Source organism: Filicampus tigris, chromosome 13, assembly GCF_054856515.1.
Source record: "Filicampus tigris isolate MCC_2025a chromosome 13, RoL_Ftig_1.0, whole genome shotgun sequence".
NCBI lineage: Eukaryota > Metazoa > Chordata > Actinopteri > Syngnathiformes > Syngnathidae > Filicampus > Filicampus tigris.
In genome coordinates, this window is record NC_141229.1 from 306,663 (window position 1) to 330,000 (window position 23,338).

A 23,338-nucleotide genomic window follows, 5' to 3' on the forward strand; every position below is an offset into this window, starting at 1 on the left:
ACCAGATTGACCCGCACACCCTTCCTTCCCTCCTTCCTTTTTGCCTTCCTTCCTTGCTTACGTCCTTCCCCCATTCTTTCCTTTCTTTCTCCCTTCTCTTACCCTCCGTCCTTTCTTACTTTCCCCGCTGCCTTTTTATCTTTGCTGCTTTCCTCCCAGCTTGCTTGCTTCCTTCCTTTTTCACACATTTCCTTCCTTCCATCCATCGGCCTGTTCAGCCGTAGATGCTCGCTTCCCTCTTTCCTTCTCGCCTTCCCTCGCGCATGCTGCGGAAGTCATCGACGCGGACGAACGGAGCCACGAACGGACGTTCTTCTGATCCCCGCGGCAAACTCGGCCGGCACAGCATTCTGGAGAGTTTCTTTTACATTTGCAAAAAACCCGCCCGAAACAACTGACTTCAATCGTCGAAAAAAAAAAAAAAAAAATTTTTTCTTTCTGAAATAACGCGAACCGAAGCGACGACGGCTTTAAACGTCAAAGCCGAAAAAGGCTTCGTTGCAACAAACAAGCAAAGTGAAAAGTTCCCCCAATAAAAAAGCCATCCAATGGACTGGTTTGTGATCGGCCTCGAGCGCGCCTTGAGGAGTGAATGGCTTCGCTTCCCCTCTGGAAATGAGCCGGAGCAAATGTTGGGATTGCCCAAATTGTCAATTGTTGACACCAATGGAAGCCAAAGCGTCATTTTCACCTCACGGGCTCCTTCAAAGACCTCGGCAAGCAAAGTTGAAGCGTTCCGTCGGCTGAGCGCGCCCCGAATAGAAGCTCCGGCTTGGTCCCGGCGCTCCAATTTCCCCCCCCCGCCCGAAATGGACTCGTCTGCTTTTGGCCATCACCTCTTCATCGCCGCTTGGAACCCAGCCGATGTCACCGGCCGGTCGCGGTCATGTTGCAAAACAACGGGCGCTCTGGCTTTTGCCGTCCCCGACGGATGATTGACGGGCGCTCTTGTTGGTCATCTCTCCGCTTGCAGGACAGCCTCTGCGGACACTCGGCCGGCGGCCCGCCCGCTTCGCCGCCGGGCGCCGACGCCCCCGAGCGTCTGCGGGCCAGCGTCAGGGAGCTGAAGGCGTGGCTGCGACAAACCGAGCTGCTCATCTTCGACTCGTGCCTGCGACGGCCGCATGGCGACGCCCAGCAGCAGCTGGCCGGCTTCAAGGTGGGCGGGGCCGCAAATACTGTGCCTTTTGTCTTTGCTTCTGTCCTCCCGTCCGTCCTTCCTTCCTTCCTTCCTTCTCTTAGTTGCATCCCGTGTACACTAGTCCGTATTTGGTCCCGACATGTGCGGCCCATATCTGGTCCCGGTTGCCCCCCCCCGAGTGGGGTCGTCTCCTTTTTGTACACCGAAATGGTCTCGTGAAAAATAAGTCTAGTTGCATTTCCTCTCACTCCCGCTTTAGTCCACCCTATAAAGTGGTTTTGACATTCTCGCAGGCTTGAGCAGCCAACAAAGTTGCGCAAGACAAACAATCTTGAACGTGGTGAGCTGGTAAACAATAAATAATAAATCAAACTACGTGGCGGCGACCGCGTGCTGAGCGTCGTACGCGCGTGGTCGCCTTAGCCAAGGCAAAGGACGTATGGGAAGGAAGGAAGGAAGGAAGGAAGGAACGCCGCCGCCGCCGCGGGACGCTCACAGGATTTTAATCAGCTGGCATCACAGGGTGAACAGCAGCTAGCGCCTCTGATTAGCCTAGCGACGCCGCACGCACGCAATCTACTCTTAAGTCAATGTATGCAAATGAGTGTGACATACATGCAGACACGCAGACGAAGGAAGCCTTCAACGCCTTGAGCCACGAGCGCACCGACATTGCGTGGAAACAAGTGGCAGTGGCAAGCGATAATGCAAGAAGCCTCCTCATCCCCAATGAGGGCCGTGACGCCAGCGAGCGCAAAGGAAAAGGAGGCGTGGCCAGGTGGGGCCACGCCTTCTTCCGTGCTCACGCGCCGTCTTGTTGGACGATGTTGGACCGCACGCAAACATTTTGTTGCACCAAGCGAGCGCAGCAACCATCGTCGCCGGCTGCTCGAGTTCACCTGGAAAAGGAGGCCGTGCGCCCCGGACTTCCCTCACATGTGCAATTCTTGACTTCTCATTTCTCCCAGCAGAACAGACCTACCGCCCTACCTACCCCCCCCCCCCCCCCCCCCCCCACACACTAGCAGCTCCCCCTCCTCCAGCTCTTAATTGAATTAGTGCTGGGCTAACATAGCATGTTGCCACGCCACGCTCCTCCAGTGGGCCCCGGGCATCCCGTGACTCCTCATTGTCAGCCCCACACTCGGCGGGGGCACACGCCCAAAAAATTAATCGACTCTCCCGCTCTGTCTCACACCGAGTGGATCTTTCCGGAAGGTTGAACTTTGCTTCTCTTGCAAGAAGCGTGACAGAAAACGCACGTGCGTGTGCGTGTTGATTCCTTCATTTCCTATTCTCCTTTCTTTCTTTCCTTCCTTCATTCCTCCTTCCTTCCTTCCTGCCTTCATTTTATCCGCTGGTCTTGATTCCTTCCCAAGTAACCTTCTTGCCTTTGATCCTTCTTTTTCTTCCTTTCTTCCCTCTCTTCCTGCTTCCTTCTGGTGTCTGTCTTTTCTTCCTCCCTTCCCTCTGTCCTCCAGTCTCTCTTTCATGCTTCCTTCATTTCCTTCTTCCAGTCTTCCTTCCATTACCTTCCGCGCCGACACGCAGACTCACTCGTGTCCTGAAGTCGTCCGAATTGTCCACGTTTGCGGTGGCGACTCCGAGCACAGTTTTTTGCTTCTTTGGCTTTTGCGCGCCACATTTTCCTCCTCTTCCTCGCCTTCCTCCCCCGTGAAGAAATGTCCTTTTGCGTCCCGGCCGGCGTTAATTCGCCTCTCCGTGCTTTTCTCACGATGCGGCCCGCCGGCGAGGCGTCACGCCCGCCATTTTCATGTCGCGAGGCCCTCACCTAGCGCTTGTCGCCTACGATGCGGCGCGCTGCGTTCTGCATCCTCTCCGCTCTTTACACAAGCGGGCCAGCAGCAAATATGCTAAACTGCAGCCAGCCAGCCAGCCAGCCAGCCAGCCAGCCACGGAGGCAACGACACAAAAAGTGTGTGCGCATGCAGCGAGCGAGCGAGAGCGCAATCGCATTCCCTTGTCGTTGTGTTGAATATTTATTGGAAAAATGTCAAGAAAATGTAAAGGAAGTGCTCGTGGGAAAGCTGGCGGGATTTGCAGAAACGCTTTGCAGCAGTCCCGTGTTGGGGGAGTGGCACACACTCGCGTGCACAGGTGTCTTCGACACACATTCTCACGCTGTCACTCACTCACACGACTTGCTCATTCGCGCACACGCATACACACACTGCGTGTTTGCGTGGAACATTGAGTGCGCTGGTCGCTGATCCAGGACCGGCCGGCTTTGTGACCGCGTGTCACCTTTGAGCCGATTAGCGTCGGTCAAACGTCGTCGCCGCCGCCGCGCGTTAGCGCATGCACAAAGTCGACACGGGAAACCCGGACTTCATTTCCCATCCGTGAGCGTTTTTTTTTCCCCGCTTTGCTTCGCCGGCATTTTGTACGGCGCCCACTCGGACCGCGCGGCAGCATTTGGCGCGTCGGTCGCTTTGGGAGACGCTCGGGATCAAAAGTGCCGGCGCTAACGATTCGCCGGTGCTAATCCGAGCCAGGCCGAGGACGCTGACGGAACGGGCGGGGGCCGGCGGCCAGCGGCTCGACGTGGCCGCGCGCGGCCCCCAAATGGGATTTCAATGTGACGCCGCTGTCTCGCGTCCTCCGCAGAGTTTGTGGCGGGACGTGCGGGCCCGGCGACGCGGCGTCTCCTGGCTGCTGCGACTTTGCCGGAAGCTCCTCCGGCACAGCCAGGTGGGTACCCCGAAGGGCGAGTCGAGGCGGCGAGCGTCGATTGAAGCTTTGTTTGCCCGAGTGCAGCCGGCGGAGCGGCGGGCCCTGCAGCTGCTGTCCATCAACCTGGAGCGCAGGTGGGAGGCCGTGCTCATGCAGACGCTGCACTGGCGCAACAGACTCAAGCGGGAGCTGGGACACGCCTCCTCCTCCTCCTCCTCCTCCTCCTCCTCCTCTTCCTCCTCCTCCTGGCACACTCGCGCCCTGGGCCCATGGGTGAGCCCCTCGTCCTCGAGCTTTTGCTTCTTTCTGCTACCGGTGCTCGTGCTCCTCTTTTATTTGTGCTTCTTCCCGACTTTGGCAATCACGCAAATGATGCGCGACCGTCGGCGTTCTGGACATTGACCAGTACAAAAAGATTTTGGAAGGGCGGCAAGCGTTCAAACTTGGGGAAAAAAAAGTCACCGTGGCCGACGTAGGCTTGCCGTCCGCACGCTGGCGCTCGGGGATGACAAATACGGGCGTGGAAACGGCTCGGAGTCGTTTGACTTCCTGAAGGACACGGAATGACCGCAACTGCTCCCCGACGGGCGCGCGCGCGCGTCCGCTATTCGTACGATCGCAAACCGCCGCGTCACGCCGGACACTTGCCGCCCATCAAAGAGACGCGCGACTATTTGGCACGTGGGAAAGCAACGGCGTGCTTGGCCCGAAATGGATTTCTTTTTTTTTCCCCCTTTCACACATCTGAACCTGAAGAAAAAGTCAAGCGTGACTTTTGAGCAAGGAGGCCGCTAATGAGGACCTGCCTTTACATTTACAAGTTACATTCGATGCTCGCAGTGTTCCACTACAACGTCATCCCATTGCCCCTTTAAAAGTCACTTGGTCACTTTGAGTGGCGACTTGATTTGGAAGGCGAGCGTTAGAGCGCAAGTGACATTCACAAGTTGCGACAAGTGTCGCACAGCTAGCGTGAAAAGAGTCATCCGAGAGGCTGTGCAAAAACCGGCACCGCATCGAGAAGGAAAACAAAAAACAAAATTGCGGGAACTCAACTCAAATAAAAAGGAGGGCGGGCGTCGGAAAAGCAAGCGTCCTCTGTGCAATGACGCAACATTGCGCTGGCGGCTTGCCGCCGTTGCCGCCGTTGCCGCCGTTGCCGCGTTATGTGGAGTCAATGCCGACGAACACGGGCGCTTTATGCGTGAAGGGATGATTGGTGCGGGTTGTTTTCCTCCTTGCCCATGACGATGAATCATGTCGGCGGGCTGGCCGGCAGCGTCCGACTGCCCTTACGCTAACAAATCCAGGCCGCTCGGCGGGAAGCCGCTGGCAAAAATGTGCGTCCACCAAATAAACATGAAGAAGAAGAAGCGCCGCCGATCCTCCTCGTGGCATCGTCGTCGTCGCCGCCGCCAACGTCGTCCCCCTGCTCATCTTCACCTTCCGAGTTGTCGCACGCTCCTCTTTGTCCTCATCTTCCCCCTTGTCTCATCTTTCAAGGACAATGAAAAAGCTTAGCCACGGACTTCCGTGTGAAACTTGTGATGAAATTGCGCCAAGATTTCATTTGCCGTCGTCACCCGTCGCTCGTCATGAAATTAGCCACGACGCTGCGCTCAAACTCCAGAGGAAGGACGGACGTCAAATCAATCACACACGTAAATAATACAGAAGCAGCTCTTTTTTGAGGGGGGGGTTATTGGATTAGGTGGATGAAGGCCCCGCCCCTTTGTGTCCCACCAGCGCGCTCGGTTGCGTCGGCCTTATCCGAAAGACACAAATCCATTACGCACGAGCACACGCACGCACGGCCAACTAGTTTATGAGATTAATAGGCTATGAATGACTAATATGCCCCCCCCCCCCCCCCCACATTCATATTAAGGAGATGAGGAGCAATTTGTATAATTATGTCTGTGCAAGTGCACAATTCCGGCGTCTAAGCACATTTTCCCGCCGCCGCCGCCTTCTGAAGGTTTTTGGTTGCGCGTTGACGTCCACCGTGAATTATTCACGGCTTTGGAATCTTCCCACTTCTCTCGGAGGAAGACTTTCGTCTTCTTTGTGCTGGGAAATCACTCTCATCTTTTCATTCTTTTCTTTTCAATTCACGTCCTTACAATCGCTTGAGTCAAAACATTGGCCACAGCATATTCAAAAGTATTTCTTTGAGTACTACATTTTTATATACGTATTGAACTCAGAGAATGTTTAGTCGACTTCAAAAAGTGCATTTTTGTTTGACTTAGTGGTAAAACGATCAATCATTCTCATGTTTTCTTTCTCGAACTGATGCCAGCATCGTTGACCAATTAGTGAACGCCCCTTTTTGAAAAATGTACTCGCACAGCATATTCAAGTAATGTAATGTAATCGTCAAGCAACCAATTCTCACATTTAGTCTGATTTCTAATTAAATCGCTTATGTTGACATTGTTCAATTAACAACCTCACATGAAATGCACATTTTTTGTCGATGATTTGAATGAAATGAGCACATAAATAATGTTGTTTTTTTTTTGGTTTTTTTTTATAAATGACCGATGAGCCCTATTTTCAGCGTGTCTGACTTCAAGGTGGTGAAATGAATGGACCGACATCCGATTGTCTTGTCTGCAGGTGCCAGGGGACTTTCTGGAAAGGGGCCCGTCGGAGGTGAGCCCCGGCCAAGCTCACCCGGCGGCCTCGGCTCCGGACGACTCGTGGGAATGGGACGAGACCGATATGGCGGTGGCGGAGGCGCCGCAAGTACCGGAAGCCGACCCGACGCACGACGGGACCAGAATGCCTTCGGATGGCGTCCCGGGGAAGGTCCCTCCTCGAATGAGTCCTCCGCCCGTCTACCAGGTGTACAGCCTTCACACGGTGGAGTTGGACGGACCTCGCCCGCTTCCCCGCGGCGCCTCCGAGAGGAAGCAGCGCGTGTTCCGGAAGAGCCTGAGCAAGGATTCCACCTTCTCCTCCACCGAGTCCCTCCCGGACCTCCTGGGCGGACTGTTGCCGGCTGCGCGAGATCGGGAGAGGAGACTCCAGAGGGACGGCGGCGGCGGCGGCCGGCGCTCCGGGAGCGAAAGCGGAATCGTCAGCGATGCGGGAGACGCCGAGACGATTTTGGGCCGGGGAAACCTCGGCCAAGAGGAGGAGGGCCTGCGCAAAGAGGAGCAAAGAGGGGACGCAGTGCGGAGAATCCAACAAACTGGAGAAGAAGAAGAGAAGCGGTCCAGCCCGGAGAAAGCGGTTAGTGCGGACCTTGAGCTCTTGATGAAGGAGCAGGACGACCTGGAGCAAAGCGCGTGCAAGTTTGCCGCCGGCCTCCGTCCGGAGCGGCGCCAGCCCGGCGCCAGCCCCGTCTTGTCTCCGGGGTCTTCTCTGGAGTCGCTCCTGTCGCTGGGCCGTGAGCTGTTCCCCTCCAAAGATCACCTCCATCGCAGCGCCTCCCTGGAGAGCGGCCTGGCCCTTTGCCACGGCCCGGTTAGCCCGGCCGAGCCGGACCTGCGCCAGAGCGCCGATGAGGGCCGCCGCGGCGCGCGAGACCCCGGCCTTGGGGGCGGGGCGCAAGGAGAGCTGAGCAGGCGAACTCTGGATCTCCTCAAGCGGCTGGAGAACATTGAGAGTCCCCTTGCCTCCCAAATGACTCGCAGCGCTTCGGCCGTGACGCTCCGCAGCAGATCTCCTCCGGACCCTTCGGCGGGCGGCCGGCGCCGGCGAGCTTCCCGCCGGCCTCTGCCGCCGCTCGCCAACGGCAACTCTGCGTCGCTCGCCGAGCTGAGCAGCGGCGAAGAGTCGTCGGCGGGCTCCGAAGACCTCACCGTGCTCCCCAATGACGGCAGCCTCCTTGCGGACCGCGCCTCGGCGGGGGCCGGCAAGCCCAGCCCCTACGGGAGGTGCTGTAGGAGGAGCGGCCGGCGAGAGGAGGCCGACGCCGTTAGCTTGAGCATGGTGGTCAACGTCTCCTGCACTTCCGCCTGCACCGACGACGAGGACGACGGCGACCTCCTGTCCTCCTCCACCCTCACCCTCACCGAGGAGGAGATGGGCGTCCAGGAGGAGGAGGAGGAGGAGGAGGAGGAGGAGGAGATGCTGACGCCGGCCTCGTCCGGGAACGACGAGGCGGCCCCGCTGGGCTCGGACGACACGAAGGAGGAGCTCCGGGCCCGGCTGCGGCCTCCCCGCGCCTCGAAGACAGAGGTCGGACTATGGGATGAGCTCCAGTGTGGGAGCAAGGACCCCGAGCGAGGACGCCTCCTCGACTGCGCCGAGCAAGACCAGCGGTCGCACCAAGAGGAGGAGGAGGAGGAGAACCGGAGGGACGCCGGCAGGCGCTTGCTGGGCCACTTTGCGGATGACGTGGAGAACGGGAACGTGGAGCAGAGCAGCTTGAGGGGGAACGATGCGGACGACGAGCTCCTGCGAGAGGAGTCCGCCGTGTTCACCAAGAGGGGAGAACCTCTCGAGCCGAGAGCAGAAACTCACGCCGTGAGAGGACAGCTTGTCGGGGCCTCCCTCACCTTCTGCGCGGCAGCGGAGGACGTCAACCCGCTTCCTTCTTTGCCGTCCCGCGACTTGCTGCCGCCCGCTGGCTGCTGCTCCCTAGTGGGGCAGCTGAAGGGCGAGTTACCCTGCCAGAGGGCCTCCCCCTCCCTCGACAGGAAGGCCATCACCAGCCAGGAAAGGTTCAAGTTCTCCTCGCTGGTGACGGAGGAGAGCAGGAGCAAAGTCCGCGACAAACAGTCCTACCTGCCCGCCAAAAAGTGGAACGGCGCTCACGCGTCCTCGTGGTGCTGCCGCCGCCCGCCGCCCGCGCCGCCCTCGCCCTCCTCGCCCCTCTCGCCCCCCTCGCCGCTCTCGCCCCCCTCGCCGCTCTCGCCCCCCTCGCCCCTCTCGCCCCCCTCGCCCCTCTCGCCCCCCTCGCCCCCCTCGCCTCAGGCAAAGGAGGCCGGCGTGCGCGACTTTGTCATGGAAATCCTGGACTTGACTTCAGAGGCCCGCCGGAGCAAAGCCATTCCTGGACAAGAGCCGACGCTGAGCGTCAGGAAGTCCCACGCTGAGCTACGCCCCGCCTCCTTCCAGCACATCAGAGAAAAGGTAACGCGCACACACGCACGCACTCTTATGGACCTTCATTGTCCATAAAATATAAACTGTATCAAAGAACAAAGCTGTATACAGGGTAATAAATATACATATACATTCAGATACACTTAAACTGTTATAAAAGACGTAAAACTTGACCGTAAAGTTGAAATGACTATTTAATCAAACAATGAAAAGTGAAGAATATTTCACGGTCCGTCTTTCTGAGGCTGTCGTAAAGTGACGCCCGCTGCCGTAAAATGCGGCGTCCACGTGAAGGTCCGAAGGAAAACGAGCAACTTTGCTTAGCCGCTGCAAACTTTTGCTCGCCGTCTTTTTTTTTTGGGGGGGGGGGCTTTGTTTCAAGGGCACACGTAGCGCCCGCCCAGGGCGGACGTTCACCGATTTCCCCCCATTGAACGGACGGCTCGCTCGGCGGGCGGCGGCCGGGCCGGCGCCTCGATTGCTCTCGGACGAATGGCCAATATGTGACCTTTGTGTCCTTTGTGCCGGCTGCAGGTGGCGCAACATTCCCATCGGCCCTTGCACCTGCGCAAAGGCGACTTCTACGCCTACTTGTCGCTCTCGTCCCACGACAGCGACTGCGGCGAAGTCACTGAGTGCGCCGAGGACAAGAGCGCCGCGCCGGCGCCTTACCTCATCCCCACTCGCGCCGCCAGCCCCACGCCGGACCCGAGCCCCGCCGCCGCCCAAAGCGGCAGACCCGACGACCCCCGTGTCGGCACCCGGGCCTTGGAGTCCCGCCGAGGCCACCCCGCCGGCCCCGCCCCCTCGCCGCCGCCCAGCCCGGACGTCCGGGACGAGGAGGCGCTCTTCCCCGCCTGCACGGAGGAGGTCTACCTGGGCCCGCCGCTCTGCTACAGCTTGCCGCCCGCCGAGAAAGCGCTCAAGGAGGCGTGGCTCCGAGACCCCGAGGAGGCCCAGAGTGTCGCGTCCGCCGTCCCGCAACCGCCGTACGCTGAAGACTGCCCGGGCTCGGCCCTCGGCTCCAACATGCCAGCCGTTGAGAAGACAGCAAAGATCTGGAAACGTGAGGGCCCGCAACCCTGGCGGGGCTCCCCCCCGGAGGAGAACCAGAGAGTCGTCCGGACTGTACCGGAGCCTCCCGGCGGCTCCTTGTCGATCAGCGGCAAGGTCCGGCGGGGCTCGCCCCTCGACTGCCCCGCGCCACCGGCCCGAGACAAAGCAAAGAGCTCCAGGGTGGAGGGCCCGCAGTCCTTTCGGGGCCCCTCCCCGGAGGAGGAGACTCCCGCGTCCCGTGCGCAGAGGCTCGCCTCGGGCGTCCCGCAGCCGCCTTCCGGCTCCTTCTCCATCGACGGCGAGGCTTGGGGAGAAGCCGGGCCGGGGGGGGGCCGGCGCCTCGGGGGCCGCCGTGTGTCGGGGCGGCGGGAGGAGGCGCCTAGTAATGAGGCTCCTTCTTATCTTAATCCCCGGGCGCGTGTCGCCCCGACAGGCTCCTCGCCGGCCCAATGTTTGGCAGATACTAAAGCGCTTCAATCCAATATTGGCGCCGTAATGACCAAGATAAGTGTCAGCGGCTCCGCGACAAATCCCTCAAAAGAGCCGCCCGCCTCCGCCCCCGCCCCCGCCCCCGCCGCCACGCGTATTAATCCCAAAATTAACCGCCGGCCGATCAAAGAGGCTGATAGGGCGGCGGCGGCGGCGGCGGCGGCGGCGAAGCGAGGGGCGGCCGACGCTCGCGGCGCCAAGCGGCCCGAAGCCCGGCCGGCGGGGGGGCGGAGGCGACAGGAAGCGAAGACCAGCGCGCCGGCGACGGCCAAGAAGAAGCAGGTTGGTGCCACAAAGATTAGCCTGATCCTCAGAAATCTGCTCCAAGTGTTGGGCGGCCAAACCCGACCACTCGCTCTGCGTGTTCCGCACACCCGGCTCTCCTGCCGCACCCGTCACACCTTCCTTCATTGCAAAACTCGATCCAAACCAGCAATTGGCATAGATTAGGATGCCAAATGATCAGAATAGGTGAATGGGATTGCTTGATTTTGATTCCGACACAGCCTCAGAGGGGGTGCAACCCAATGATCGCAGTTGCTTCTGTTTACTTCCCTTCTTCAGAAGACTTTAGATTTGATTATGATGCATTATTCTTTTTACTCTTTTTTTTTTTTTCCCCCGCAGCTGTACAGGTCGCAATAATAAGGTTTGGTCTTTTCTTGTTTTTTCTTTACATCGGCCGGGACGTCCTTAGATGTGACTTTTATTCGTAATCACTCGAAAAACGATTTGCCGTTCACTGATGTTTCCCGACATTCGTTCCCGTTTTTAGTGCCCCTTTCAAAACAACAAGGTAGAGAAAAAGACACATTTCTCCTAGTTGTGGTTTTGAACGCTGTTCCGATCAAGAGCGTTCTGCCGCCGATTGCGATGCGATCATCCGTGAGTGAGATGGGCTGATACCGAAGGATTAGCTGCAGATTTTTCCCATTAAAAGCTGCTCACGAATGATGATATTAAGCCTCATCCCAAAATGGAAAGCGCTGATTCCCCCCCCCCCCCCCCCCCCCGCCAAACTCTACACACAACACCCCATAATGACAATGTGGTGAAAAAGTTTTGTTCTTCTTTATTTCCAATATTTATTCAAACTAACGTGGGACGCGACCGACACGGCGCAGTAAAGTATTGACAGGCTTTGCTCACGACTCGACGGCCTCTTTGAAAATGAGGCCACGCCCATCTTTGGGCAATTTGGCCCCTGGGGTCTCTTTGGGCACCTCCCGAGCTCCTTCAGGTGGGATGGGCGTTCCGAGCGACGCTCGAGCCGTCCAGTTCCCACATCTCTGCGCAGATGCGGGACGGGCTTCGAGACTGGCCCGTGGCCGGGCCGCTCAAGGACATCGGCGGAGCTGAGCCGAAGCCGCTCCTTCCTTGTCCCGGCCGCGTGCTTGGGGTGACCGTCCTGCTGGAAGTCCAACCTCGGGCCTGAGGTCCCGAGCGCTCGGGAGCGGGCTTTCGTCCAGGACGTCCCCGAAGATCGCGACATTCATCTCTCCCTCAATCCCGACGAGTTTGCCGGTCCGCGCGCCGCCGATCATGCCCGGGTCACGATGCCGCCGCCGCCGCCGCCCGGCTTGACTGCGGCCATGCTATCGGTCGGGTGACGACCGGTGCCTGGCTTCCTCCAAACAGGGCGGGCGGCTGCCATTGGCATCAAAGACTCGGCTCTTTGGCTCGTCAGACCCGAGAATGTTCTTCCTCGCGGTCCGAGAGGCCTCGGGCTGGCTTTTGGCAAACTTCAAACGGCGGCTTGCGTCCGGCCACTCCGGTTGCGGAGATGCTCGTCCTTCGGCGGGCTTCCGCTCCGCCACAGACGAGCGCCGCCCCCGGTGGCCGATGGCTCGCTTTAGGCGGACGGCCAGCGTCCCGGCGGTGCGGAAGATATGTGGAGCGAGGGGGAGCGAATGAATTGATTCCATTTTGGAATGAGGCCGCAACAACAAAATGTGGAAAAAGTCAAGCGCCGCGACAACGCACGAGGAAATTCAAGCGCACATCGATCCCATCCGAGACCAACGCACGAATCGCGAAAGCGACGCTAAATGCAAAGCTCGCGTTTGATCGGACGTGAACATTCAGCAAACGCCCGCAGTGAGGTCCGCTGTTTTTGGGTGGCAAGGGCGTAGTGGGGGTTGATTTGAAATGTTGGCACCCCCGACGCATTTCAACGGGTGTCAGTTCGACGCAGAGTTTTTCTGCAGGGCGAGCCGCAAACAGCAAAAATTGGCAAAGAAAATCTGCCAAGAGCGGGCGGGGGTCCACTGTGGTCTCAATATGACTTTTCTTCAAGCTCTACTGCAAAGATGTATGCTAGCTCAGTCTCGCCCCCGCCCCCCCCCCCCCCCCCCCTTGGTTCCCCGAGGTGTTAATGCAAGGTGGGATTTGCAGACGTCTCACTTTCAGGTCCAGGGAACAACATCAGCATAATTACTATCAGTCGCATTTGATTAGGATTCATCAGCCTTGAATTAGCGCATTTGCCCCCCCCCCCCCCCCTCACTTTTCTATTTGCTCATGCAAATCAGCGCGCAGCCTTGCTAGCGCCGCGCTTTAGCCACTTTTCGCACTTTGGACTCTTTGTCTGCTTGCGCGCGGCGCCGCATAGCAATGAGCCGGCCCTTAAAGCGCAGATGAACACTCAGTGCAATTTGCGTTTGTGTTTTTTTCAAGAATGAATTCGTAGAATTGAAGCCAAGTTTTTCCTTGAAGGATTCATCATTTGCATTGTTTTTCTTTCTCCGGCAGGTGAGCGCTGTCAATCAAGCCGCACGGGGGCGGACTCAAGTCTCGGCTCGGCCAATCAGAGTAGGTCACAAAGGACGGCACACTTTGATTCCACTACGTTTTAACACACCACACCAATGAAATACAGCAAAACAACTAAGGAGCCAAGACCGTAAATGTGCGCGCGTGTGTGTGCGTACGCTAGTAGCTGGCCTATGGGTGCCTCCGGGGCTAAGCAAACCTCAGTGCCCCCGTACTACGCACGCACGCACACGCACACCCCTCAGGGCAGGGCACACGAGTCCTGTCGACGCTCTGACAGCCCAACAGCTGCAGGTTGTTCTTTCGCCGCGCACGCACGCACGCACGCACGCACGCACGCACACACACTAGAGGACAAAGCTGCGTACACAGTGTCATGACAAAATACACACACGTGCGCGCGTGATATCAGTGATGCATAAATGTGGCGCTGCCCCCCCGCCGGGTGTGCCAGTGCAGCCCACCTGTTTGGCACACTTGTGGACCTTCTGCTGTCTGGGTCACATCATGAGCCGCTTTCACCATTGCTTTAATTGCGCCCGTGCGCGCCCTCGCGTGCGAGTGCGCTCGGGTTTCATCATCCGCCGATGCTCCGAACGTTTCCGACGCGCGCGCGCAAGCAGCGGGGCGGGGGTTGAGCCCCACTAGCTTGATGCTATCGCACAATGCAAAAGGAAATTAGCATGGAGGTCACAGCACATGCAGACAGGCAATGTCATTGGACAGCTTAGTTGCGAGCATCTTCTTTGCGAGTGTATCATGTAGCGTATGTTGTATACTGCCCCCCGGTGGCCAAGGTGCACGTGCACATAAGAAGGAGCAGCGCAATCTCCAGTGAGTGAAACATGAAAAAGAGGCACTTGGAAGGCTTTGATTTGAAGGCTTCTCTCTCGTCGCGGCGTCGTTGCTGCATGTTTGCATCCGGTCCGAAGCACCTGACGGTGGCGCTGAATGGCAATCCCATTCATTTCAACGGGGAAAGTTGTTTTGAGATCGGAGCGATTGGAGTGACGAGCACGGTCGGCATTCAAGTTGGCAGTCGAGGTTTGGCCGTATCGCAGCAACAGTTTGCCGTTCTGGCATTTGAGAGGCCAAACTTTTTATTTTTATTTTTAGTGCTGTTCAAAAAGAAGAAGAAGAAGAAGAAGGCGCCTTTTTTCCTTGAATAGCACTGGAACTAACTCTGCAGTTGTCACCGTATTGTGCTCCTTTCACGGGCGTGGCCCAGCCATCATGAGCTCCTTAATGGCGAGTGTTTTCATTTCAGAAGCGTGTGTGCCGTTCAATAAACAGTGAGCCTTGCCCCCCTTGCTCACGACCTCGCTCGTTCAATTTGCGGGTCGTTTTTGGGGGGAAGTTGACTGGAGCTTCAGCCTATCCGAAGCTTGTTTGTCATTTGGGTTTGGGCTCGGAACTCCCGAAACCCGGCAAGCTGGGCCTCCGCTAAGTGGAGGTCTCCAATTCTTCTTTTCCCTCTCCCATCCAGACCGGGCCCGCAGGAGCCGCAACCGTCCAAGTCCACCTGTGAGGCGTCGGCGGATGTTGCGCAACGTCGGACCGGAGAGACCCGCAAGCAACTCGCGACAACACCGCCAACGGACGTGTGACTGCCGAACCGGAACGAGAAGAGCAAAGTCGAAGGAGGGACGTGAAGACGTGGAAGAGGAAAATAGAAGGAAGCCCAATGAGAAAGTCTGACAAGAAGCTGCAGCGCTGCAACATGTCGTCCAACTCGCTCGCTCGCTCGCTCGCGCATGAACATGCAAGACATGCACGGACTCGACGTGCCTACACAGCACACACGCACACACACGCACATACGCGCCTAGACACCCTAAAAGCACGCACATGTAAACACACAGACGCAAACTTCACGTACTCACACACAGGCATACACACACACGTGCACACAGACAAGCGCGCGCGCGCACACACGAGCGCACGAACATACTGTACGCGTGGACACGCAAACACACGTAGCTACGACACAAATGCGCACGTGCGCACAGTACATTTACACCCATTCAGACAAAGACGTGCACGCGCGAACACACACACTCACGCAAAAGGAAGTGCGCGCACAAGTTCGTACGCACGCGCACACGCAGACGCACAAACAAGCGACCGATGCGAGCGTTAATTTGGGAGGACGAGCGCCAAAAACGTCACGATTTGCTTCATCTATGCAACGCGGCCATGTTGCGTGTGTACGCAGGCGGCGGCGGCCATGTTGCGTGGGTCCCGCTTTGGCGTTTTCATGTTTTGCTTGGATGAAGATCAGCTACCGTTTGCGTCTATTTGTGCCTTGCGTAATGAAGATGGCGTCGTCGACCTTTTTTAGCCACCGTCGTGATGAGGAGGCTCAACTTGTGTACATTTGTAAAGGTGGAATGCTACGTGTGTGTGGCTTTTGTGCGCATTGCTCCGTGTGTCCTGACCGCATGTTCACATCGGGAGATCGTAAAACTCCCGCTAGCTGATAAATCTACTTTTTTGTGTGATTTGACGTGACAGGATGTTGATCAAAGAACCGACGAGAAAGGAAAAAGAAGCTGATGATGTTCTTCGGACGTCTTGTAGCATCTTATACCGGGAGAGGCATGCTTGGCTCCGTAAATAGTTAATAAACATTCAGCATTAGCATCACTTGCTGTTTCCTTTTTTTTTTGGGGGGGGGGGGGGGGGGCTGACGCCTGCTCATGGACAACACACACACAAATCATTGAATCATTCGTGATCCTGGAAAGTCAAGCTATAGGCTAACGTCATGATTTCAAGAAAAGAAAATGAAAGAAGAATTGTTGGGTTTCCGGTGTCATCTTTTTTTCTCCCCACAAATTTGTGGCAGCCACATGCTAGGCTAGGCTAGTAAACAGCCCCGTGTCTCCAGAGGGATCACATTGTCAAATGTATTTTATCCATGTTCTAATTGTCCCACAAAACAATCCCATTTATATTTCAAACACTAATCATCTAAGTGGATTTTTCTACTAGAATCATTCAAAAGAGCTTTTATTGGATTTTTTTTTTTTTTCTAAAAGTGAGAAAGTTGGGTACTGTCTGAATGAAAACAGGGCGAGATCTTCGCTAACCTGGCGAGGAGGCAACAAGAGTGTTTACGTTTGACTTGATTGTAATGATTGGCGTTATAAAAGATGTTTTTACAGCAAATATTTTTGTCCTGCCCTCAATCACATCCACTTTCCCGCCTCCTGCTCCACTTTCCCGCCTCCTGCCGCCATGATTGGAGTGCAGACGCATTTGAGTCAAAACTTGTTTTCCTTCCTCGTCACAAGGTCATGATGATGATGATGATGTGAAAACCATCGTAAATACGATGAAAATGATCACAAACGAGATGAAGACGTGTTTTGATATGATCTTAATGTTGTCCTGATTGAAGGAGCGACCAAAAGTGATCTCAACGCATCCTCCCAGGAATTATTCATCAAAACGTGAGAAGACAATCACGCCTACGCCATGCATATTTTCAGCACGGTTTGCTGGCACATTCTTGCTTGATTGTATTTTACCCCCCACATAAGTTACGTTTCCTTTGCATTAAAAAAGGAACATACAGCACTTACATTGGCTCGCTAGTGCTTTGGTGTCTTTTCCACAGGTGACTGACTGCCGAGTAAAAATAGTGTGGACTGATCCGGATGGATGGATGGATGGATGGATGGATGGATGGATGGATGGATGGATGGATGGATGGATGGATGGATGGATGGATGGACGGACGGATGGATGGATGGATGGATGGATGGATGGATGGATAGATAGATAGATAGATAGATAGATAGATAGATAGATAGACAGATAGATAGATAGATAGACAAATGCCGAGTGGGCAGCATATAAAGTTTCACACATGATGATGCACTGCAATGTTAGTTGAAAGGGTGTGAAAAGCCATTCAATCCCCCAGGAGGACGCCCCGGTGTCCTGTAATTCCTTCCTGGTCCCCATCGAGACGTCCTACCAAGGCTTGGCGTGCCTGCGCACGCATGCTCACAACGCCGATAGTGAGGCGTGTTAGGTTGAGTTCAGTGTTAGGTTGAAGGGGTAGACTGTCCAACCAAGCCTCCGGCAGGAGGTTTGACAGGGTTAGGACACTTGGCAGAACGCCGGGCAGTCGCTGCAGAGTCCAAACAGCCGCTTTCAAACACGTGCCGCACGATTGCTATTTTTGGACGCGTGACGTTACCACGTGAACAGGTGTCGAGACGTCCTGCCGATGCCCGGTGCGCTCTGCGCACAACGCCGAGGAGCGTTTGGGCGGAATTTTGTAACTTTACCTTCGATTAAAAACGTGTGAGTACTTGCTACTTTCGTTTTTATTGAGACTTATTTGACTTTTCTCATTGCCTCAAAAATACTTTTGGCGTGTGTGTGTTTGCCGTCCTAGCGTTTAAGCGTTGTGTGTTTTCTTGGAGTAGCTTTTGAGCATAGTGTTGATTTGTTGACCACATTCATCGCGCAGTGTGACGTCAGGACGTCCTACCTGCTTGCGCCTCCGTCTTAAGTATTTTCTTAAGGGATTTTTTTTTCTACCTGTATGCTTCTAAAGAGAACAAGCTGAACGCGCACGGCAGTATTTGGGCTGTCAAATTGGGGACACGGGTGGGACATTTTGGCCGAACGCCAAAAGAGGCTAGACGACTCCTGCCCGTGCTGCTTATTTTCTGCCCGTTTATCTCGGGGGGGGGTAAATGACAAAAACATGCCGAGTAAACAAACACTGCTGCTATATGGAAGTTGCGGAAACGACCGCCGCAGACACTAGGACCATCCACAGATGAAGGATGCATTCTTTATTCGTTTCCCCAAGCCAAAAACTTGAAAAGACGGATACATGTGAAGGATGGCTCAACTTGTGCGGGCGCCCAAAAGACCAGTTAAAGCCTTTCACCTCCATATGGAGGAAACATTTGCTTGGGGGCCACCAGATGACAAGCCCGATCCCTTGCCGGCATCAAAGAGGACTTGTTTTAGGCTCACACGATCACTAAAAGACCAGCATTTTGGGAACGAAGGTTTCGGGACGGAACAGACGGTAGCACGTGGTCGACGAGATAGGAAGGTGCTCAGCCGTGCAATATTTTAGAGATAAGTAGCAAAACCTTGAAATCGCGTCTCAAGTGGCAAGTATCTGGGTAATATGATCAGAATTTCTCGTCCTTGTCAGGAGTCTAGCTACAGCATTTTGGACTAGCTGCAGATTTGTAATACTTGACACGGGAAGACCAGAGAGCAAAACGTAACAATAATCGAGGTGAGAGGTAACAAACGCATGCATTATGATTTCTGCCTCCCTAGCAGAAAGAATTGGACGAGATAGTAGCAATATCGCGGAGGTGAGAAAACGCACATCTAGTAATATTCTTAATGCGCATTTGCAAAGAGAGTAGAGTCAAATATAGCACTGAGATTTTTGGGTCGAACCTCTTTGGGTAATCGTACATTTATCGAGACTCAAGAGTGGTGTCCTTAAATAGGTGACGATGACGAGCGGGGCCAATGATCAACATCTCGGTTTTATCTCCTCAGTTAAGAAGCAAAAAACCCCCGTTTAATCCCGGCAAGGCACGCATCTAGACTGCAGCTATTACGTGGCTTTGTTATTTCCAGCGGCATATACAATTGCGTATCATCGGCGTAACAGTGAAAACTAATGCCAGACTTACATATCATATCAGCAAGCGGAAGCATGTCGATGCGAACAATAGAGGGCCAAGTACGGATCCCTGCGGGACTCCACATGTGACATTACGAACAGGTGGTTGAAAACATGAAACAGAACAACAAATGATCCTTTTTAAAGGAGCAGTTGTCACGGTTGGTTTCAAGCAGGACGACGTTAGGGAGAAAGTAGGCGGAGTCTGGCCGCCATTTTCGGTCTTGATTTCGCTCCCTTTTTTGAACAACTTCCAGTGCGTTAAACGGGCTGCGTTTACCTGCCAGTTGAATAGAAGCACCTGTGGCTAGAGCCAAACTGTGGCAGGGTCTTGAATTTCTGCACCTGGTTTTGACGCCTCCGCACATATGCTAATGTTAGCTGTTAGCGAAGGTCTCAGGATGGTGTAAGTTTCGACGTTAGCTGTTTACGAATGTCAGTTTTGCCATTCTCAGCTAACGGAATCAGAAATGTGCTTTCTTTCAGTCGGTCCACCTGCACTCAAGTGTTTGTGTTACATGCCGCTGAGCGGCGCGATGGAAAAGTGGACTTCATCCTGGCCCGCAGCACACCGACAACCCCCAGACTCAGCTGGACGCGAGGTCAGAGTTCACCTTCTTAGCGTGTGTGTTTTGAGCACTCCGAGGAAAGCGTGTCGTTAATGTTGTTGTTGTGTCGGAATCAAACTGTGAGCCGGGCCGCGTCCCAGCAACTTTGCGCGTGTGCGCCGAATGAAAATGTGGCGCGCTGGCAAGTAATGACTTCCTGGTGGCGCTGTGAAAATCCTTCACCCTGCGTGATGAGTCCTGAAAACGCTCACTGGCTACCTTTTATGTTATGGGCTATAATGATGATAATAATAATAATAATAATAATAATTAAAAAAAAGACTACTCCAGAAGCATTCAGTGGCAGAGTGATGTGGCCTCCGTATCCAAAAATGGAATAGAGGAAGTGTTTTTTGGGGCAGGAATGAATCTAAAATGGGTGGACAAAGTATTGACCCTCGGGGTACTCCGTTCAAGATTTAAGATGTTGATTTTTCATACGCACAGTAAAAACACAAAGTGAACTGAGCAAAAAATGTGTTCTTTGGCACCTGCAAATTCACTTCTTTGCGTTTTTTTTCCCCTCAGTATTTATTTGAATTTGTATTGTTTTTTTTGGTGGAAAATGCTTTTTGCAAGTAAGTCTCCAAAGTTCTTATTCAAGAATTTCTGGCGTTAAAGGCGATGAGTCCTGTTTTGGGTTGGACTGTTGAAGCCTTGACGATGGTCGTGTTGGTTAGCATGCCCCCCACTGGCCAGGTCTGGCTACTGCACTCAGAGGTGTGTGCGCCTTGCAAGGGTCAAGAGTCAAGAGTAAGATCAAGTCAGGTGTGTGTGTGTGTGTGTGTGTGTTGCGTGTGTGTTCATCACCCGCAAAGGCCCCTCAAACCACGCCGGTGGCTTCGCCCTAACAGGACTTTTTGCCTTTGACGTGATCCATTTTCACACAGGCTGCGGTTTGAAAATGCATGGCGGATCCTCGCCCAGCTAGCTCACAAGTCATTGACAGGGACTGCGGTGGCGGGGTTACGCATATGCAAATGAGCTGTCAAAATGCAGAAGTATTCCCTCGCGCACCTAATCGATTGCGGCCGGCCGGGCGCTTTCCGGCGTCGTCGCGTCACGACTGTCATTAATTGCCGATCGAATGTTCGCAGAAGACGTTTGAAAAGCAATTTGATAGCGAGACGGCGAGCGAGACGGCGAGCGAGGCGTCCGAAAGGCCAAGAAAAGGCAAAGTGGAGATGACGGCGCCGTCCGAGCGACGGCGTGACGGGACGGCCGCCATCAATCATCGCGCCCGACCGAGGGACGGAGTGTGCGCGAGGAAGCGAGACAAAGACACCGGTTGATGTCCATTATCAATCACTTGCATATTGAGGTGTGCAACTAAGATACAGTAACTCTTTGTGTGTGTGCGGGGCCAAGAGAGTGTCAAACGTGTGTGTAATTGTGGGGGTGTACGTGCGTGCGTGCGTGTGTGTGACAGAGACAAAGACATGTGTGGATGTCCATTATCAATCATTTGCATGCGGAGGTGTGCGGCCAAGATAACGGCGTCGTGCGTAATTCCCGCGAGCAGTTCATTCATCACTTGCAGCCGAGGAGGCGTCGCCGACGTTTGCTCTTTGATTAGGGCGGCGGCGAGGCGGCGCGAGGCGAGGCGCGCGGGGCCGGCCTCTCAACTTTGACCCCCCGGCCGACCTCATCCATCAAGCGTCCCAGCGACCAAATCTTCATCCCAGTTTGACGCGGGCGGCGCTTGATTTGCTTTGGCGCGCGTCGTCACGGTAACGCCTTTGGACGTCTTCATCGGCAGCTCGGTGACGATTGCATCGACGTCGTCATCGGCACAAACGGAATGATCACAATGGGGGGGTGGGGCGGCTGCGCGTGGTGTCTTCAAGTATCGACACTAACTTGTGTGCCTGCTGTCAGAGTTGCGACAGACTCCAACAAGTCCTTGAATGCAACGCGGCATTTTGTGTGTGTGTGTGTGTGTGTGTGTGTGCGTGTGTGCGTGTGTGCGTGTGTGCGTGTGTGCGCGCGCGTGTGTGCGTGCGCAGCCTATTCCCTCCATTTGTTGCTATTTTTCACTTTGGGATATCAAATTGGGCGTCAGCTGCCCGCTTGATTTTGGAACATGCAATGGGCAATCCGTCATGTTGTGTTTGGAAGATGAAGACGATGAAATCAAGTTGAATTCGGAATCGCTTTTGACCGCGTTCGCTCGATTCATTGGCGTGTTTGTGTGAGTCTTGTTTTCTCGTCCTCGCAACTGCGGGCCAGAAAAGGCGGACGGGCCGGCTGGGGCCCGCGGGCCCGACTTTGCACAGACGGGCTGACGGTCCCAAACAAAAAACAACAAAAACAACGGGTGGGCGTTTTCCTTAAGTTTGCCCGTCCGTCCGTCCGTCGTCTCTTCCTTTCCTCAAGCCGGCCCAAAGTCTGTTGGTCGTCCCTTCTTTTAAACGCGCTTCCGTCAGTGAAAAAAAAGTAATGCACAAAGTACATTTTGTTCTGCGGCATGTCCAAAAATGTCGATCTTTGCTTTCCGAAGTAAAAGCAGATGTCTTATGTTGAAGACACGAGGCTAATCAGTCGGCTTTCGGCGAGGAGACGTGAGATTATTTATGATTGAGAGACGAATCAGACAACTCAATTAGCTTAAAGATGAATCAATGTACTGATTGATTTGAGAATTGATTAGTTATTGATTCATCGTTGCAGCTCGACATGATTTGCCGACGTCACAACTTGCTTACATGCCACAGAACGTACATACGTGACGTCACGTTTAGACGATTTAGGCCAGTCACGTGACTTTTACGTCAAATGAGTTGAGTCACATGAAAGCCCCCCCCCCCCCCCCAAAAAAAAAAAGTATTTAGTATTTTGTCTTGGCACCTTTCCGTCCTGTGGCCATCATGGAGCCCTTTCAAAATAAGACAAGAGGTTTCAATTCAATCCAACAAAATCCACGTGAACCAGCAGCGGCATCGTTGGCGCGCCACACACATGCACGCGCGCTCCCGCCGACATTCCTCCACACACACACCGGCGCGCGCGCGTGCGCCCCGCGTCGGCGTATCATCGCGTTGCGTCGCGCGCACGCGCGCTTGAGCGACTCGCAGCTGGCAGGCGGGCGCGCGGACGGGCGCGCGCGCGGACGGACCGAGCGGCGGCGTCGTCGGCGGCGGCGGCCACTCGGCGGGGAGGATGGCCGCGCACGAGCTGCTTCTGTCGGCATGCGAACGCACACGCCGGCCGCACGCCAAGACGACGATAACAACAACCACAACAACAACAACAACAACTCCCAACAAGAACATTGGCACCGTGTTCGTCATTTCTCGGTCCTCGACTCTCGAAGGCACTTTTTCTTTTGGGACCGAGAAGATGATCGGGACGTGCGGAGCTCCATCAGAAGGTTAAAGAAGAAGCAGAAGAAGAAAAGCAAGAGAAGAGGAGGCGGTTGTGCGCTGGGCTCGCCCCTGGTTCCAAGCGAGCCGGCACCATGATCCGGATCTTCCCGGACTTCGGCGTGCAGGTGACTGCGTCGGCTGCCGGCGGCGGCGGCGGCGGCGGCGGAGGAGGAGGAGCGATGGTGAGCGGAGCCCCGGTGGGGCGCATGCCGCTCCCGGGAGCGACCAACGGAAGCCCGCAGAGCGCGCAGGGGCTCCCGGGCTACCAGCAAAGGTACCAGCACCATGGCACCAGGCACCGCCGCCACCGCCAGCGGCAGCAGCAGCAGCAGCAGCAGGCAGCCGCAGCAGGCAGCCGACCTGTGGCTCAGCCGCACTCGAACGCAGCACGCGCCGCAAATCAAGTGCACTTTTACACAAGCGCCTCGACACTCCAGCTGATCGTAACTCGATGGCCTTTTCCGCCAAAGCT

The 23,338-nt window shown here is 55.3% G+C and overlaps 3 protein-coding genes across 18 annotated transcripts in view; all 3 read left to right on the forward strand.

The window, feature by feature from the left end:
- akap6 (A kinase (PRKA) anchor protein 6) overlaps positions 1-15,859 on the forward strand; it is a 58,896-nt gene extending 43,037 nt beyond the window's left edge. For 6 of the 12 annotated variants that reach the window (XM_086049334.1, XM_086049330.1, XM_086049331.1 and 3 more), the window contains 7 exons: positions 974-1,159; positions 3,770-3,853; positions 3,920-4,108; positions 6,458-8,923; positions 9,431-10,723; positions 13,193-13,252; positions 14,700-15,859. In XM_086049334.1, coding sequence (XP_085905460.1) covers positions 974-1,159; positions 3,770-3,853; positions 3,920-4,108; positions 6,458-8,923; positions 9,431-10,723; positions 13,193-13,252; positions 14,700-14,741 — 4,320 coding nt within the window. In that variant the 3' untranslated portion in view covers positions 14,742-15,859. The remainder of the gene's footprint in view (positions 1-973; positions 1,160-3,769; positions 3,854-3,919; positions 4,109-6,457; positions 8,924-9,430; positions 10,724-13,192; positions 13,253-14,699) is intronic. The other 6 variants (XM_086049340.1, XM_086049336.1, XM_086049335.1 and 3 more) reach the window with 6 other exon arrangements.
- prkd1 (protein kinase D1) overlaps positions 1-23,338 on the forward strand; it is a 161,019-nt gene that overhangs the window by 2,729 nt on the left and 134,952 nt on the right. The gene's annotated exons all lie outside the window — the stretch shown is intronic.
- Positions 19,379-23,338, forward strand: part of npas3 (neuronal PAS domain protein 3) — an 85,293-nt gene continuing 81,333 nt past the window's right edge. For 2 of the 3 annotated variants that reach the window (XM_086048639.1, XM_086048640.1), the window contains exon 1: positions 22,603-23,140. In XM_086048639.1, the coding sequence (XP_085904765.1) occupies positions 22,959-23,140 (182 nt within the window). In that variant the 5' untranslated portion in view covers positions 22,603-22,958. Of the gene's footprint in view, positions 19,496-22,602; positions 23,141-23,338 lie in introns of those variants that run through there. The other variant, XM_086048643.1, reaches the window with a different exon arrangement.